This window comes from Salvelinus alpinus, chromosome 6 (genome assembly GCF_045679555.1).
Source record: "Salvelinus alpinus chromosome 6, SLU_Salpinus.1, whole genome shotgun sequence".
In the NCBI taxonomy this organism is placed as follows: domain Eukaryota; kingdom Metazoa; phylum Chordata; class Actinopteri; order Salmoniformes; family Salmonidae; genus Salvelinus; species Salvelinus alpinus.
Window position 1 is genome coordinate 9,641,435 of NC_092091.1, and position 16,028 is coordinate 9,657,462.

Sequence of the window (16,028 nt, forward strand, 5' to 3'; positions counted from 1 at the left end):
AAGACTCAAATAGACCCCGCCACAGATCACAGATTAACTGATTTACCATGGCAACTAGAGCCGCGTACTTTTCCCCGTCGGAAGCACAAATCCTCATGGAGGCATACGAGGAGGTAAAAGATATAATTAAGAAGAAAGGCAACACCGCCACAGTGATAAAGCAAAGAGAAAAAGCGTGGCAAAGTATTGCAGACCGCCTGAATGCGTAAGTAGTGCACAATTACACACTCACCGCTCCGCTGAAACATCACAATTACAATTCAAATATTTAATTCACATCTCCAAAAATGCAGTTGTACTGTAATTATGAAACGGTTAAATTTTTAATTGAAATGCACTGCAGATATGAGTGAAATTGTGTAAAGTAACTCCATCACACTGTATAAAGCTATGATAAATTTTTTGATATTTTTACTGAAAACAAGACAAAAATACCAAGTAATTTTTTGCAGTGTGACTCCATTAAATGTGTGTGTGTGTGTGTGTGTGTGTAGATTAAACATGAACGGGCCAAAACGGACATGGCAGCAGGTCAAAATCAAATACAAGAACATTCTGCAGAATGGTATGGTCCCTGACTAATATTTAACAAAGCACAAGCATATATTGTACCCAGAAGGTGCCTGCTCACACATTGTCTGTACTGTTTTAGCAGTGAAAAAGAATACCCACAGACAAGGCACGGGTGGTGGGTCACCAAAGGCTGACCTTACCCCAGCAGAGGACATGGCCTTGGAGCTAAATAAAGGCAGGCCCGTCTTAGAGGGGATCCCTGGGGGGAAAGAGACGAGCATAGGTTCCTCCCAAGATGCCACCCGCTTCATTCAAGGTATGTCCTTCCATCTCTACATGGGATACAACCACATTCATATTGAATCAATTTGGACTGTCTGACTTTGGTTTACCTATTGCCTTGCAGTGTCTGGCAGCACTGTGTTCCTGTTAGAGCCACCAGCACAAGCACCAGACGATGCTGATCCAGTGAGTACTCCATCAAAGGCATACTGTAGGCCTGGCATGTCTTGTCTACTAGCTTCAATATGAATCCGATTAAATGTGATAGGGTGAAGGCCCCAGTGCAGCAGCAACAGCACATGATGGAGACGATGATGAGGAGGAGACCATCTCTCTGGATTCCAGAAGGCATGAGGTATCATGTTAAGACTGTGAAAGTACTATTTACTCTACAATGGTGAGGAGTCCTCATCAAAATCAAAAAATCTAATTTCTTTTACAGGACCCAGATGCTATACAGTGGGAAAACCAGCCTGGCAACATAGTGCGTATTAATAAAAGGACACCACATCCTGCCAAATTCCAGCTGCGCTAATTGTATTGTGTTCACAGAGCTCACAAGCTATCAGAAAGTTGTATGGCAACCACCTCCGGCGCCAAATAGAACTGGCAGACATAGACATTCAGTACAAGAAGAAAAGGATGGAAAATCTTGCACTGGAGTCCGAAATAAAAAAGAGGACAATTAGGAAACTGGACCTTGAAATAAAAAAACTTGAGAGGGAGGTGAGATATGCCTTCAATGTACACTGTATGCTAACTGTAACACAAATGTATTAATCATTATTTTTCTTTCCTCCCCCAGCTCCAAGAAGATGACACAGCTCAAAATAAAAATTAGGTATATTCTCGTAAAGTCAAGTGAGCCATGACATATGAGCTCTTATTGTGAGCACACAGGACGGTGGCATCTTTCTAAGGTTTTTTTTATTTTCCCAGCAATCAGTACAACCAAGTCATCGTTATAAGGCATCGCCCTCTTTTGCCCACCCCCCCAGCACCAGGTGTGGCCACTAGCCTATATGAAGGGCCAAAATTGTGTGTTCCTTTCTGCTCTGACAATGGCATGCCCATTCGTGCGAGATGTGGTGGATGAAGAAGCACTTGTGCTGAGGAGAGCCTTCAGGCGAGAAAGGGTCTTCAGGGACCGGTTGGACCCACTGGCCTTCCCTGATGACCATCTATATGAAAGATACAGGTTTTCTGCAGATGGCATCAGGTATCTATGCAGACTACTGGGTCCCAGGATTAAGCACCGCACTGCACGGAGCCATGCACTGAGTGTGGAGCAAATGGTTTGTGTGGCCTTGCGCTTTTTTGCTAGTGGAGCCTTCCTGTACTCAGTGGGGGATGCAGAACAGCTGAACAAGGCCACAATTTGCCGCACAATAAGGAGTGTGTGTCTGGCTATCAAAGCATTAGCAGATGTCTTCATCTCCTTCCCTGGCCACAGAAGACTCTGTGACATCAAAGAGGAGTTCTATAGGATTGCAGGTAAGAGGATCTACAAATTACAGGACAACTGTTAACACATAGTAGGATACTCATTACTTTGTGTGACAGGTTTCCCCAATGTCATTGGTGCAGTGGACTGCACACACATAAGGATAAAAGCCCCCTCAGGTGCCCATGAGGCCGATTTTGTGAATAGGAAATCCTTTCACAGCATTAATGTTCAGGTGAACATAACTTTTTGATATTGTCCATTGACGAACACTCTGCATTGCCAGTGATGTGCATTGATTGGTGTAATATTCCTCATCTTATGATTTCAGATGGTCTGCAATGCTGACTGTGTGATCAGCAATGTTGTGGCAAAATGGCCTGGCTCAGTCCATGACTCCAGAATCTTTCGGGCCTCTGAAATCTATCAGTGCCTATCACAAGGTAAGCCACACAACCCCTATTTATAACCATCATGGCTGTGTCAAGAATATCACTGTGTTTATGAGGTAGTAATGATGAGATTTTGTGTTGACAGGTGAATTCTCTGGTGTGTTGCTGGGAGACAGGGGGTATGGCTGCCAGCCTTTTCTCCTGACACCTTTCACAGACCCCCAGGAAGCACAGCAGGCCTACAACCATGCCCATGCCAGGACCAGGGCCAGAGTTGAAATGACCTTTGGCCTCCTGAAGGCACGCTTTCACTGCCTTCACAAATTAAGGGTCAGCCCTGTTAGGGCATGTGATATTACTGTGGCTTGTGCTGTCCTCCACAATGTGGCCTGCCTGAGGAAGGAGAGGGCCCCCAGAGTGCCACCAGCCATGGACTGGGACAATCCGGCAATCTTCCCTGATGACGACAGTGGTCGGCTGCTGAGGGACCAATATGTGTTGAATTATTTTAGTTAGTATGTGTGCTTTCAATTTTGGTTAAATATGTCCTGCGGTGGCAGAGGAATTTGGGTTTTTTTGGGTTCGTTTTTTGACGAATTTGGCCTCTTATGATGTTTGTGCGGTATACTGTGTGTAATACAAGGCTGCAGGGAGGCTACTGCATCCATTCATTTGTCTGTTCAGTTGATGTGTATGGATTTGTCCTGCATTTATTTTAGTGTGCAGACATGCAGGGTGTGTTATATACAGACCTTTGAATGTGTATGTATCATTTTGTATAATATGCTTGGATTCTGTGCTTTCCATCTTGTAGAGTCACTGTGACTTCAGTTTCGAAAGGAGCTGATGGTTTACCTGCTTTGTTTTGTCCTTATTCAATAAAGGAACATAATGTTACACATTGTGTTTTTATATTCATATGGAATGTGTAGTTGTTTATATGACAGAGTACTAGGGCCACACTGAAGAAAAAGGATAAAGTCATAAATTTATGAGGCTGGTTCTTTCTGCAGAAAAGCTACATATTGTTTTTACAGTTTTGATACTTATGACAATGTGATACTTAATATTCTGGCACATCAGCATGTCTTTGTTTATGAAACCATACTGAAGTACAATTTCACGAAATGCCCCACATCTGTCATTTTAACAACTGTCCTCCTTTAAAACAACTGGTTACAATATTATGACTTGTGTTTTTTTCCCCTCTGTGGCCCTAATATTCTATCATTTTATATATAGCCTTATAGTCTATGGGAAACTGTAAATTATCTAATGATAGCAACATCATCTAAAAATCATTTTTTATCCCAAATCATTGAAATTAATGATCACAAACGTTTAAATAATAACAGTGGGTCTAGTTATATGTGATAACAATGTATAGTGAGCAGTGAAATAACTATTGGTTTCCATTTGTGGTGACTGCTGACTGACATTAGGGATGAGATTAAATAGATCCTGGAATTTAGCCTGGTCTGGAGCAGGCTAGCTCCACAGAATAAATCTCCATGGTAATTTATACCATAACATATCCTCCTGCCCCCTATCCATCTTTAGTGCAACCGGATTACGGATCAATTGAGCCAGGATCACCAAGATATCCTGGCTTAATCCCTTATCCTAGTTTTGTGCAACAGGCCCCTGGAGTTGAAAGAAAATAGTGCTTTGGGACGATTTGTAGAAATGGTTAAATGTAAATGTAATGGTTGCTGATATTTACAGAAGATGAGTTACCACCACGTGATTTGCAAAAATATGTTAAAAATATTTAAGAAGTGACACCATAGGAAGGTACTATTTTGTCATTTATTATTCATCAATAAAACAGAAAAGCTCAAATTGTTCGATAACATTGTCAAAACAACATACCATATGAAACATGGACCTACATTGATGAAATACTGTATAGAGAGCGCTGGCTATTTTACAGAACATGCTCAACATTAATAATATTAGAAGTAATTTGGTGTTTTCACATTTCCATGGAAGGCGGTAATACAGTGGGAGAACAGACATGTCCTTTCACTATAAGAAATGTACATAAGTGTGATTTTACAATCCTCTATCTGTACAATGGCCATCGTTTTCTAATATAAATCGGTTGGTTTTAGGCCACAAGGTCCGATTTCTCAGACACAGATTACGCATAGTCCAACACCTAAACCCCAAAAAAGCATTCTCATTGAGCATGCTTCTAAATCCAGGACTAGGATTTATCTGTGCCCAGGAAACTGGCCCAAGGCCATGAAACACAAGCTGGCAACTGGCACCTCTGATCTCCATCTTAAATGATCAGTCACATAATAAGTGACAGTACGTTTGCCATTGGAAGCTTTGAACATCATCAATCCTATAGATGACAATAATGAATGTAGCCTACTGCTACTGTAACCCGAGATGAATTGGGTTAACTCGCTCCTTCAAGTTGAAATACAACCCACCATCGAATTGTTAACTTTTCAGTTACACTACTGACTACTCTGATTAGGCCAGTTTGCTGACTATGGCCTGGTTGAGAGTATTCAGCTGATTCGTCCATTTATCTAAAGCCATGTATCGGGCTCCGTTCCTCTTCTGGTGATCCAGCTCCAACAGTTGGTTGACTTGGTCGATGCGGCCGTTGATCGTGCTGACAGGTATAAGAAGAAAAGTTCAATAGAAGGTCAATGATGGTAAATTCACAAAACTGTGGTGCATTATTTTTTTATTTAACCTTTATTTAACTAGGCAAGTCAGTTAAGAACAAATTCTTATTTACAATAACGGCCAAGCCCTAACGACGCTGGGCCAATTGTGCGCCGCCCTATGAGACTCCCAATCACGACCGGATGTGATACAGCCTGGAATCGAACCAGGGTCTGTAGTGACGCCTCTAACACGGAGATGCAGTGCCTTTAGACCGCTAAGCCACAATGATGTAACAACATGCAATTTACCTGTCTAGAATGCACTGAACAAGAAGGCTTTCCACATCGCAGACATCAATGTTCAATTCCTGAAAAGAGACAAAAAAATGTTATAATGACCTTCAAATTTAGAGAAAATATTTGCTTTTTCAACAACAACAACAAAAATGCCAGAGACAGATCTTTGTAGTGATCTCACCTTGGAAATAAAAGGTATGTGTATTCTCGTGTAAGGCTTAATTAACTTGACAAGCACTTGTGTTCTTATGTTTCGTAATAACTCTGAAAGACAAAAAAACCAAGGAAATAAATTATTAAATAGAAGGAATTTTCTGTAACACTTTTACATGCCACTAGGCATAAGGATTTTTTAAACTTGCTTATAAAGCATGTTACTACTTACTAATACGTTTGTGTTTTGTGACGAAGTAACATTAACCAAATACATCAGTCTGAAAGTGATGTCTAGACCATACCTTCTATATGTTCCCTTATGAACGGATCATCCATTATGTTACTGTGATTGGTCTTCAGAATCTTCTCAAACTCTGTGATGTCATTGTTCTGGTAGGAACTAGAGGGGGAGTGGCGGGGGGGGGGGCAGAATAGAACATTGGTTTCCATTCAGTAATCAGACAGTGTTCATACAACACAATGTAGACAAACAGTGTGTAGACAAACAGTGTGTAGACAAACAGCCAAAGTCAAACTCTTCCCAGAAAAGGTTAGATTGTAATAGTGAATGAGATGCAGTCTTACCTGACCAAGTTTGTCATTGCAAGAATGTCTGGATCATTTTTATAGGGTTTAGCCTAAGAGAAACAAATGTCAGCATGAGTAAAGATACTCAAACATTATGAAAGATGCACCAATACAAAGCACATCACCATGTTCACTAAAATATAATTTCATTTACTGAATTAGCAGGTTATAATATTGTGACAGGGCCCTCCGTTTTCAATCTGGGTCTGGGAAACCATCCCTAAGAGAGATTCATCTCTTATCACTAATGAGATGTTTCATACCTCCTGTGAGTCGAAAGGGTTGATTCCAGACTTCATCAGCATGTTGGCCAACACCAGGTACTTCAGACAGGTGGTCCGTCGAGGACTTCCTGATTCATCGTAGTTCTTAAACGCCTCGAAGAAGTCTGTGTGAGCCTTCTCAAACTCCCCTTCTCGCAAATGCATTTTCCCTCCACACTCTTGAGAAAACAAAACAAGAGAGAGACCAAACAACATGGTCAGGGATAATTTCCTAGAAAATCATCCATGGTCCTGAAAAAGGATCCTCTGTACTTGCCTCCTACTTAAAATACATTAGAGGACTAGGTCAGAGGGGAGGGACCTTGGGTCTTCTCCTCCAATGCGTTTTGAGAACGAAGCAAGAACACAAGAAAAAGGGAAAAAAAACCTTGACAAAGAGCCCATGAATGTGTGTCTGGGTTATATATTTTTTATTTAAACTAGGCAAGTCAGTTAAGAACAAATTGTTATTTTACAATTTTACAAACCTACCCCGGCCAAACCCTCCCCTAACCCGGACGACGCTGGGCCAATTGTGCGCAGCCCTATGGGACTCCCGATCACGGCCGGTTGCAATACAGCCCGGGACCGAACCAGGGTCTGTAGTGACGCCTCTAGCACTGAGATGCAGTGCCTTAGACCGCTGCGCCACTCGGGAGCCTAAGTTATATAGTTAAGGCGTAGGTAGAGATGTGTCTACCTCTGATGACTCCCATGATGAGAGGGTGAGGGATGGCAGACTTGATGTGTAGAGATGTGGTTATATAGTTAAGGTAGAGATGTGTCTACCTCTGATGACTCCCATGATGAGAGGGTGAGGGATGGCAGACTTGATGTGTAGAGACTGTTCATAAAGCGCCTTCAGCTTCTTGTTGTTCTTCTGGGCCGTGTACATCTGGATCTCCAGAGCATAGATCTCCAAGAGCTGGGTGCCTTTCTTCAGGTCATCCTCACCGTCATCCGTCTATACACCAAGACAAAGCATGGGACAAATACTAATCATCCGTCTATACACCAAGACAGAACACGGGACAAATACTAATCATCCGTCTATACACCAAGACATTATATGGGACAAATACTAATCATCCGTCTATACACCAAGACAGAACACGGGACAAATACTAATCATCCGTCTATACACCAAGACAGAACAAATACTAGAGATATAATTCCACAGACACTTGAGGAGGAACAGGGAATTCTAGATTTCCACAAACCACAGCCATACTAGCCCGGCCCCAGATCTGTTTGTGCTGTCTTGACTCCTGTGGTCATGACAACAGCTATAGAAGTTGTCTATACAGCGCAAACAAAACTCGGACCAGGCTACAATGATACAATACAGTTCCATTCTACTGTCACTAAGAACACACAAGTATGTTTTTCATTATGATGTTATAATGCGGAATTAGATTTGGTGGTAAAACCTCTGTGAAAACCTCTGATTGCATTGATGAGGAGTGTTTCTTCACCTGACAGGACTGGTGCAGCTGCCTCAGGATCTTCTGAAGCTTACCATACTCTTCTCTCTCCAGGTACAACTTCCCAAGCTAAACAACAGACAGGACAAACCGAGGAGGAAACCAAATCACACAAGTATCAAAGTCAGTGTCTCCATATAAATGATATGCCACTCGCCACATATGTTTTTGCGTTGTATAAAATGTTAATTATGATATTATGGATGGAATTACTGACATATGTAAAGTTTTATATATTTTTTTATCTTTAAAATGAATCATACCTTAGTGTTGGTTTTAAACCAAAGCCTGTCATTTTTGGCATCCTTTAATGCGTCCAATGTGGTTTCATAAAACTCTTGCAGCAAGTCCATCTTTTAAAAAAATGTGAAAAGTATTTGCCTTCTCTTCAAACATTCAGTTTGGACTGTTTTCCAAAATTGTACAGCTCAGATGATCACAGAATCAACATTGTTTATTGATTGATAATTTGATGTTGCAAACAATACCTGCTTAGACGTAGAGATGTAATCAAGGATGGAGTTGATGGATTTCTCTGAGTAGTTTCGTGTAACTGCACTCCGGATGTATGTTAACAGCTGCTTGTACCTGTTCATCATTTCAGGGAAATTCGTCTGGGGGGGGGGACAAATTAAAGAAATGTAATTCAAAATACAATTTTATGCTCCCATAATATGGCATTTCTTTACAAAATATTATCACATTTGATCAGAGATGTCACATAAAGTAGGCTCTTCATATTTATGAATACCTAGGCTACTCTTACAGTATGCCTGTCAGACAATAGTTATAGGTAGCATACATGTAATATTTCAGAGACAATGTTTGGAGACTTGTGAGACTAATGTCTAATACATACCAGTTTGAAATTCATCTTAATCATCTGTTTGAGAGCTTTGAACCCCCATTCTCCTTTCTCGCCCTCTAGCTCCAAGACCTGGGGTTCAGAAAGACGCATTTAACAAATGGACAGCCATTGACATGGTGTGTGTGTGTGTGTGTGTGTGTGTGTGTGTGTGTGTGTGTGTGTGTGTGTGTGTGTGTGTGTGTGTGATAACTAACTTTCTGGAAGCTGCTGAGAGCTGCTTTGGGGTCATCCTCCTTCAGGGCCTTTGAATTGTAGTACTGATTCTCCAAATCAACATTGGGCTCAGAGTTGCTGTCCTCTGAGTATTCCTGAAAATCACACAATTCATCATCAATGCAGTTTACAAGATCAACACCCACTGTTGTGTTGACATTCAGCTAGCTAGCTCATGATGATGTGTGTTGTTTTGCTATGGTGATTTGTACAGCAAACAGCTGGATCATATAACGGTGCAAACGTTATAGCAACTGTATGTGAACAAATAATTGCAGACAAAGCTAGCTAACAAACTACGCAATTTAGCTGTCAATGATACGAGCACCAATAACAGCTACAGTAACGTAGCTGAGAGTAATACGGTAGCTAGCAAAAGTTAGCGGAGTGGAGTGCAACGTGGAATGTTAACGCTGGTTATCTAGCTAGCTAAATACGATGTATATGGTAATCAGCTACAATATCCATATATATTTACTTCGGAGGAGTTTACCAGATCATAATCCTCTTCATCATCGCACATAAAGTCATCTTCCATATCAGACATCTTGACTACAAAGCTAGCTAGCTAACTCGACAGCAAACTTGCTAATGGTACAAGCGTAGGTGCATCGCTGGAGTGACTCTTTTAATGGGAGTGTGGAGAGAAGTAGGGAGCACTGCTGAGAGGATCATGCTAGCTAGCTAGCGGTAGGCAGCAGAGAGTCGCAGTTTGTTCAAGCTCCAACGTTATCCGCCACCAATGCCTTTCTGCGCAGCGTAAACATCGGCGTGAATCGTGATTCCTATGAACTGGAACCTTTTTTTTCTACTCTTCCGTATTGTTACGTTTCGTTACAATGAATATGTTAACATCTGGTCTAGAAACAGTTTTTTTTTAAATTAAGGTGTTTGAGGTTGTGGTTTTGGTTTTGGTAGGAAGAGCTGGTCGTAGAGCAGCAGTTCAAAAATATCCAGCACCCGGGTATAAATGTCAGCAGATAAACACAGCAAAAAAAGAAACGTCCCTTTTTCAGGACCCTGTCTTTCTAAGATAAATCGTAAAAATCCAAATAACTTCACAGATCATCATTGTAAAGGGGTTAAACACTGTTTCCCATGCTTGTTCAATGAACCATAAACAATTATTGAACATGCACCTGTGGATCGGTTGTTAAGACACTAACAGCTTACAGACGGGAGGCAATTAAGGTCACAGTTAGGACACTAACTCTGAAAAACACCAAAAGAAAGATGCCCAGGGCTGCAGATGAGGACTGTAGATGTGGCCAGGGCAGTAAACTGCAATGTCCGTTACTGTGAGATGCCTAAGACAGCGCTACAGGGAGACAGGACAGACAGATGACCGTCCTCGCAGTGGCAGACCACGTGTAACAACACCTGCACAGGATCGGTACATCCGAACATCACACCTGGTACAGGATGAACAGGTACAGGATGGCAACAACAACTGCCTGAGTTACACCAGGAACACACAAACCCTCCATCAGTGCTCAGACTCTCCGCAATAGGCTGAGAGAGGCTGAACTGAGGGCTTGTAGGCTTGTTGTAAGGCAGGTCCTCACCAGACATCACCGGCAACAACATCGCCTATGGGCACAAACCCACCGTCGCTGGACCAGACAGGACTGGCAAAAAGTGCTCTTCACTGACGAGTCGCGGTTTTGTCTCACCAGGGGTGATGGTCAGATTCACGTTTATCGTCGAAGGAATGAGCCTGACACCGAGGCCTGTACTCTGGAGCGGGATCGATTTGGAGGTGGAGGGCCCGTCAGGATCTGGGGCGGTGTGTCACAGCATCATCGGACTGAGCTTGTTGTCATTGTAGGCAATCTCAACGCTGTGCGTTACAGGGAAGACATCCTCCTCCCTCATGTGGTACCCTTCCTGCAGGCTCATCCTGACATGACCCTCCAGCATGACTATGCCACCAAGCCATACTGCTCGTTCTGTGCGTGATGCAGCTGGTGGCCACACCAGATACTGACTGTTACTTTTGACCCCCCCCGCCCCCCCTTTGTTCAGGGACACATTATTCCATTTCTGTTAGTGACATGTCTGTGGAACTTGTTCAGTTTATGTCTCAGTTGTTGAATCTTGTTATGTTATATACAAATATTTACACATGTTAAGTTTGCTGAAAATAAACTCAGTTGACAGTGAGAGGATGTTTCTTTTTTTTTGCTGTGTTTAGTATTGGTGCGTTTCAATCTTTATCTTCAGTATAGTAGGCTACCCTGGCTAGATTTGGTGATTTACCAATAGTCTAAAAACAACCGGTTAGAACTGGTATTTGGTTTGAAAAAATGGCAGCGCACCCTCCAAAGACAAAGATTCTGATAAGTGCAAATGAAAGGTGAGTTATGATCGTGATAATTGTCTAAATACTATATTGGTCATTACAGTTGCTAAAACTATCAATGCATGTATTATACATGTATTTTTTTTATTTTTTTATTTTACCGTTATTTTACCAGGTAAGTTGACTGAGAACACGTTCTCATTTGCAGCAACGACCTGGGGAATAGTTACAGGGGAGAGGAGGGGGATGAATGAGCCAATTGTAAACTGGGGATTATTAGGTGACCATGATGGTTTGAGGGCCAGATTGGGAATTTAGCCAGGACACCGGGGTTAACACCCCTACTCTTACGATAAGTGCCATGGGATCTTTAATGACCTCAGAGAGTCAGGACACCCGTTTAACGTCCCATCCGAAAGACGGCACCCTACACAGGGCAGTGTCCCCAATCACTGCCCTGGGGCATTGGGATATTTTTTAGACCAGAGGAAAGAGTGCCTCCTACTGGCCCTCCAACACCACTTCCAGCAGCATCTGGTCTCCCATCCAGGGTCTGACCAGGACCATAGTATAGTAAGCAACAGTAAGACAGTTTTGTACTCAACTCCCTCCCTGAATTGTGCATTCATTTTCCCGATGTGTTGTATTCCTAGGTTGCAAAATCTGAAAGATGCCTTTGAGAAAAAGTATGAAAAGTACGGTGAATCTCCTCTTTTATGCACGAGCTCCTGGAAGAGTCAATCTAATAGGTATGCAAACAAAGTTCATATGTATAGATGCTACTATAAGCAGAAGGCATTTCACTGTGACATTAACTTGAAACTTGATGTACAGTAAAACATAAATCAATGTTATCCCTTATAAGGGCTATAAACCGTAACTGTATGTCAAGCATTGTCTTCATTCATTACTGCTGGGAGAACACATTGACTACTGTGGTTATGCTGTGCTCCCAATGGATATTAAGCAGAGTATTCTGGCTGCTGTCACTGTCAATGATTCCAAGAAAATCCACCTGGCCAACACAGAACCTAAATACAAGTAAGAGCTGACGGTGAATCTCCACACAGTCCTTCCTCCTGCTTTTTATGCCGTGCAATTCACCTGTAATCTGCATGTAAGCATCTTCTTGAATCCGTCTTGAATCTTATCCCGTAGTTGTTCGCCAAATGAATGCTACCAACTTATATGCATTGTGCATAACATTACTGTAAAAGCACTTTGCGACAACTGTTGATGATAAATGGCCTTTATGCATAAAACTTGGTTCAATCATTGATTGATTGATTGATTGATTAATTGACATACACTGATGACACAGATGTAGCCGGTTTGATGGAACCTTACGGTACTTCCTGTCTCCTCTCTCTCTCCACTCCAGGCATTCAGGCGCGGTGGGATCGCGGAACCAGCAGGCTGGGGAGGCTGACCGGAGCAGGCTGGGGAGGCTGGGGAGGCTGACCGGAGCAGGTTGGGGAGGCTGGGGGATCAGGCTGGGGAGGCTGACCGGAGCAGGCTGGGGAGGCTGACCGGAGCAGGCTGGGGAAGCTGACCGGAGCAGGATGGGGAGGCTGACCGGAGCAGGCTGGGGAGGCTGACCGGAGCAGGCTGGGGAGGCTGTACTGTCTCCATGGTCCGTGCTGTCTCCATGGTCCCCACTGTCAAGGTGGAGTCTTTCCTGAAGTGCGTCAGAGAGTTGTACTACACACCAGACCCACGCAGAGCCGAGCTAGAGAAACACAGTCTGTTTGTCACCAAGCCTGGTGGAAGGGCGGCCATCTTCCTTGAAGACTGAAATCAAAGATTTCTATAGCCTGGTCCCAGACGTGTTGTCTATTGCCTGGTCCCAGATCTGTTGTCTCCTTCTATAGCCTGGTCTCAGATCTATTGTCTCCTTCTATAGCCTGGTCTCAGATCTGTTGTCTCCTTCTATAGCCTGGTCTCAGATATATTGTCTCCTTCTATAGCCTGGTCCCAGATGTGTTGTCTATAGCCTGGTCTCAGATCTGTTGTCTCCTTCTATAGCCTGGTCTCAGATCTATTGTCTCCTTCTATAGCCTGGTCTCAGATCTGTTGTCTCCTTCTATAGCCTGGTCCCAGATCTGTTTGTGCTCTTGCCAGCTTCATTATCAAGCCAAACATGAGGAGTTGGCATGATAGCACAAACAGTCTGGCACTCGGGCTAAATCAAAGCCTTCTATTTTGAAAACAGAAAAAATAGAGGGTTGTAACAAGGAACTAACTTTTTTACAAGAAGGGGAATTTGCTTTGTACTGTGAGTGTGCGGATGTTTTCATTTAGTAAGGGACTGTGCTATAGATACATACAATTATAACCCACTACACACATTGCTGTGTGTGTTGTATGTTTGAAAGGATTAAGAAGGGATGTTGTTTACTTTGTCTGGCTGTTCTATTTGCCTTGTTTCCACAGAAACAGACCATGAACACAATATGAACAGCTGTATAGTTGTATAAAAATGCACTGCCATTGAAAAACATTATTTCCAAAGCAGCGGACATTAATAAATTAAATGACGCTGTTTCAGTTTGTCGGTAGAAACAAATGTAAAATAAAACGATACATCACCAATACAAGAAAACAATGAATTTATTTAACTCAAAAATAAAATAAAACATTCCAATTAATTATTTTCAATGTTAACAAATGTACATGACAAATTATTGAATAGAATTATAGCGCATAAAGTATCGGCCTAATGGGGAAAAAACATATTTCCTCTTTCATTGTGGAAACAGCATGTCCTCTTATCTGGCAGACTCACTAAACACAAATGCTTTGTTTGTAAATGGTGTCTGAGTGTTGGACTGTGACCCTGGCTATCCGTAAATAAAATACAATTGTACCGTCTGGTTTACTTAATATAAGGAATTTTTAATTACTTTTGATACTTAAGTATATTTTAGCAATTACATTTACTTTTGGTACTTAAATATACACTGCTCAAAAAAATAAAGGGAACACTTAAATAACACAATGTAACTCCAAATCAATCACACTTCTGTGAAATCAAACTGTCCACTTCGGAAGCAACACTGATTGACAATAAATTTCACATGCTGTTGTGCAAATGGAATAGACAAAAGGTGGAAATTATAGGCAATTAGCAAGACACCCCCCAAAACAGGAGTGATTCTGCAGGTGGTGACCACAGACCACTTCTCAGTTCCTATGCTTCCTGGCTGATGTTTTGGTCACTTTTGAATGCTGGCGGTGCTCTCACTCTAGTGGTAGCATGAGACGGAGTCTACAACCCACACAAGTGGCTCAGGTAGTGCAGTTCATCCAGGATGGCACATCAATGCGAGCTGTGGCAAGAAGGTTTGCTGTGTCTGTCAGCGTAGTGTCCAGAGCATGCAGGCGCTACCAGGAGACAGGCCAGTACATCAGGAGACGTGGAGGAGGCCGTAGGAGGGCAACAACCCAGCAGCAGGACCGCTACCTCCGCCTTAGTGCAAGGAGGTGCACTGCCAGAGCCCTGCAAAATGACCTCCAGCAGGCCACAAATGTGCATGTGTCAGCATATGGTCGCACAAGGGGTCTGAGGATCTCATCTCGGTACCTAATGACAGTCAGGCTACCTCTGGCGAGCACATGGAGGGCTGTGCGGCCCCACAAAGAAATGCCACCCCACACCATGACTGACCCATCGCCAAACCGGTCATGCTGGAGGATGTTGCAGGCAGCAGAACGTTCTCCACGGCGTCTCCAGACTCTGTCACGTCTGTCACATGTGCTCATGTGCTCAGTGCGAACCTGCTTTCATCTGTGAAGAGCACAGGGCGCCAGTGGCGAATTTGCCAATCTTGGTGTTCTCTGGCAAATGCCAAACGTCCTGCACGGTTTTGGGCTGTAAGCACAACCCCCACCTGTGGACGTCGGGCCCTCATACCACCCTCATGGAGTCTGTTTCTGACCGTTTGAGCAGACACATGCACATTTGTGGCCTGCTGGAGGTCATTTTGCAGGGCGCTGGCAGTGACTTTTACTTAAGTAGTATTTTACTGGGTGACTTTCACTTTTACTTGAGTCATTTTCTATTAAGGCATCTTTACTTTTACTCAAGTATGACAATTTAGTACTTTTTCCACCACTGGCTGTTCTACAGAAGGCTTTTTCGATCCTCTAACGCAGGACTAGTAAAGGCCCAGTGCACTACTTTTGTGGGGGTAAAAAGTTTTTTTTCTATTCCGATTTTTTCAGGGGGTGCTGCAGCACCCTCAGCACCGCTAGTTCCCGCAGCTATGATCGCTTCTACGGAGAAATACTATAACAGTAAACTAGTAAATGACATTCACTACGATAACGCTGTCTCTAATAATCGAATAGCATACACTGATCTACCGCGGACCTTTGACAAATAAATCTCTGTGTGAAAAAGGCATCCCATGGTCTGTTTTGTCAACAAGCTTAATCTATTCTGATCCCAATAATTTAGGTTGTCTAGTAAACGATGCCCCCCCCCTCATGTTCTATTGCCAACTGTTTGTGACTCGTCGTTGTTTCCCTGTTTACTACTCAAAGATATTTTACTTATTAAGTCAAAGACTAAATTAACTTGCAATAGAGCCCCAC

The 16,028-nt window shown here is 42.8% G+C and overlaps 2 protein-coding genes across 10 annotated transcripts; one reads left to right on the top strand and one right to left on the bottom strand.

Moving 5' to 3' along the window:
* Positions 1–27: 27 nt before the first annotated feature.
* Positions 28–3,575, top strand: LOC139578092 (putative nuclease HARBI1). Of its 5 annotated transcripts, XM_071405288.1 has the most exons (10): positions 28–565; positions 653–829; positions 920–981; positions 1,064–1,150; positions 1,238–1,521; positions 1,601–1,636; positions 1,735–2,289; positions 2,359–2,474; positions 2,571–2,682; positions 2,777–3,575. In XM_071405288.1, the coding sequence occupies exons 7-10, from the start codon at positions 1,818–1,820 to the stop codon at positions 3,145–3,147; spliced, it is 1,071 nt and encodes a 356-aa protein (XP_071261389.1). In that variant the 5' UTR covers positions 28–565; positions 653–829; positions 920–981; positions 1,064–1,150; positions 1,238–1,521; positions 1,601–1,636; positions 1,735–1,817; the 3' UTR covers positions 3,148–3,575. The 5 variants fall into 5 exon arrangements, with proteins under 5 accessions (XP_071261389.1, XP_071261388.1, XP_071261387.1 ...); XM_071405287.1 differs by having other exon boundaries at positions 1,238–1,636; XM_071405286.1 differs by having other exon boundaries at positions 1,601–2,289.
* An 846-nt stretch (positions 3,576–4,421) lies between these two features.
* LOC139578094 (COP9 signalosome complex subunit 2) lies at positions 4,422–9,895 on the bottom strand. 5 transcript variants are annotated; one of them, XM_071405290.1, is made up of 13 exons: positions 9,609–9,895; positions 9,112–9,225; positions 8,909–8,986; positions 8,538–8,663; positions 8,313–8,402; positions 7,996–8,118; positions 7,355–7,529; positions 6,566–6,744; positions 6,300–6,352; positions 6,017–6,114; positions 5,740–5,822; positions 5,571–5,629; positions 4,422–5,263 (listed from the first exon to the last, which is right to left on the bottom strand). In XM_071405290.1, exons 1-13 carry the CDS (start codon positions 9,675–9,677, stop codon positions 5,119–5,121), a joined length of 1,392 nt encoding a protein of 463 aa, XP_071261391.1. In that variant the 5' UTR covers positions 9,678–9,895; the 3' UTR covers positions 4,422–5,118. The 5 variants fall into 5 exon arrangements, with proteins under 5 accessions (XP_071261391.1, XP_071261395.1, XP_071261396.1 ...); XM_071405294.1 differs by having other exon boundaries at positions 8,041–8,118; positions 9,609–9,884; XM_071405295.1 differs by having other exon boundaries at positions 8,041–8,118; positions 9,624–9,833.
* Between the last annotated feature and the right edge of the window lie 6,133 nt (positions 9,896–16,028).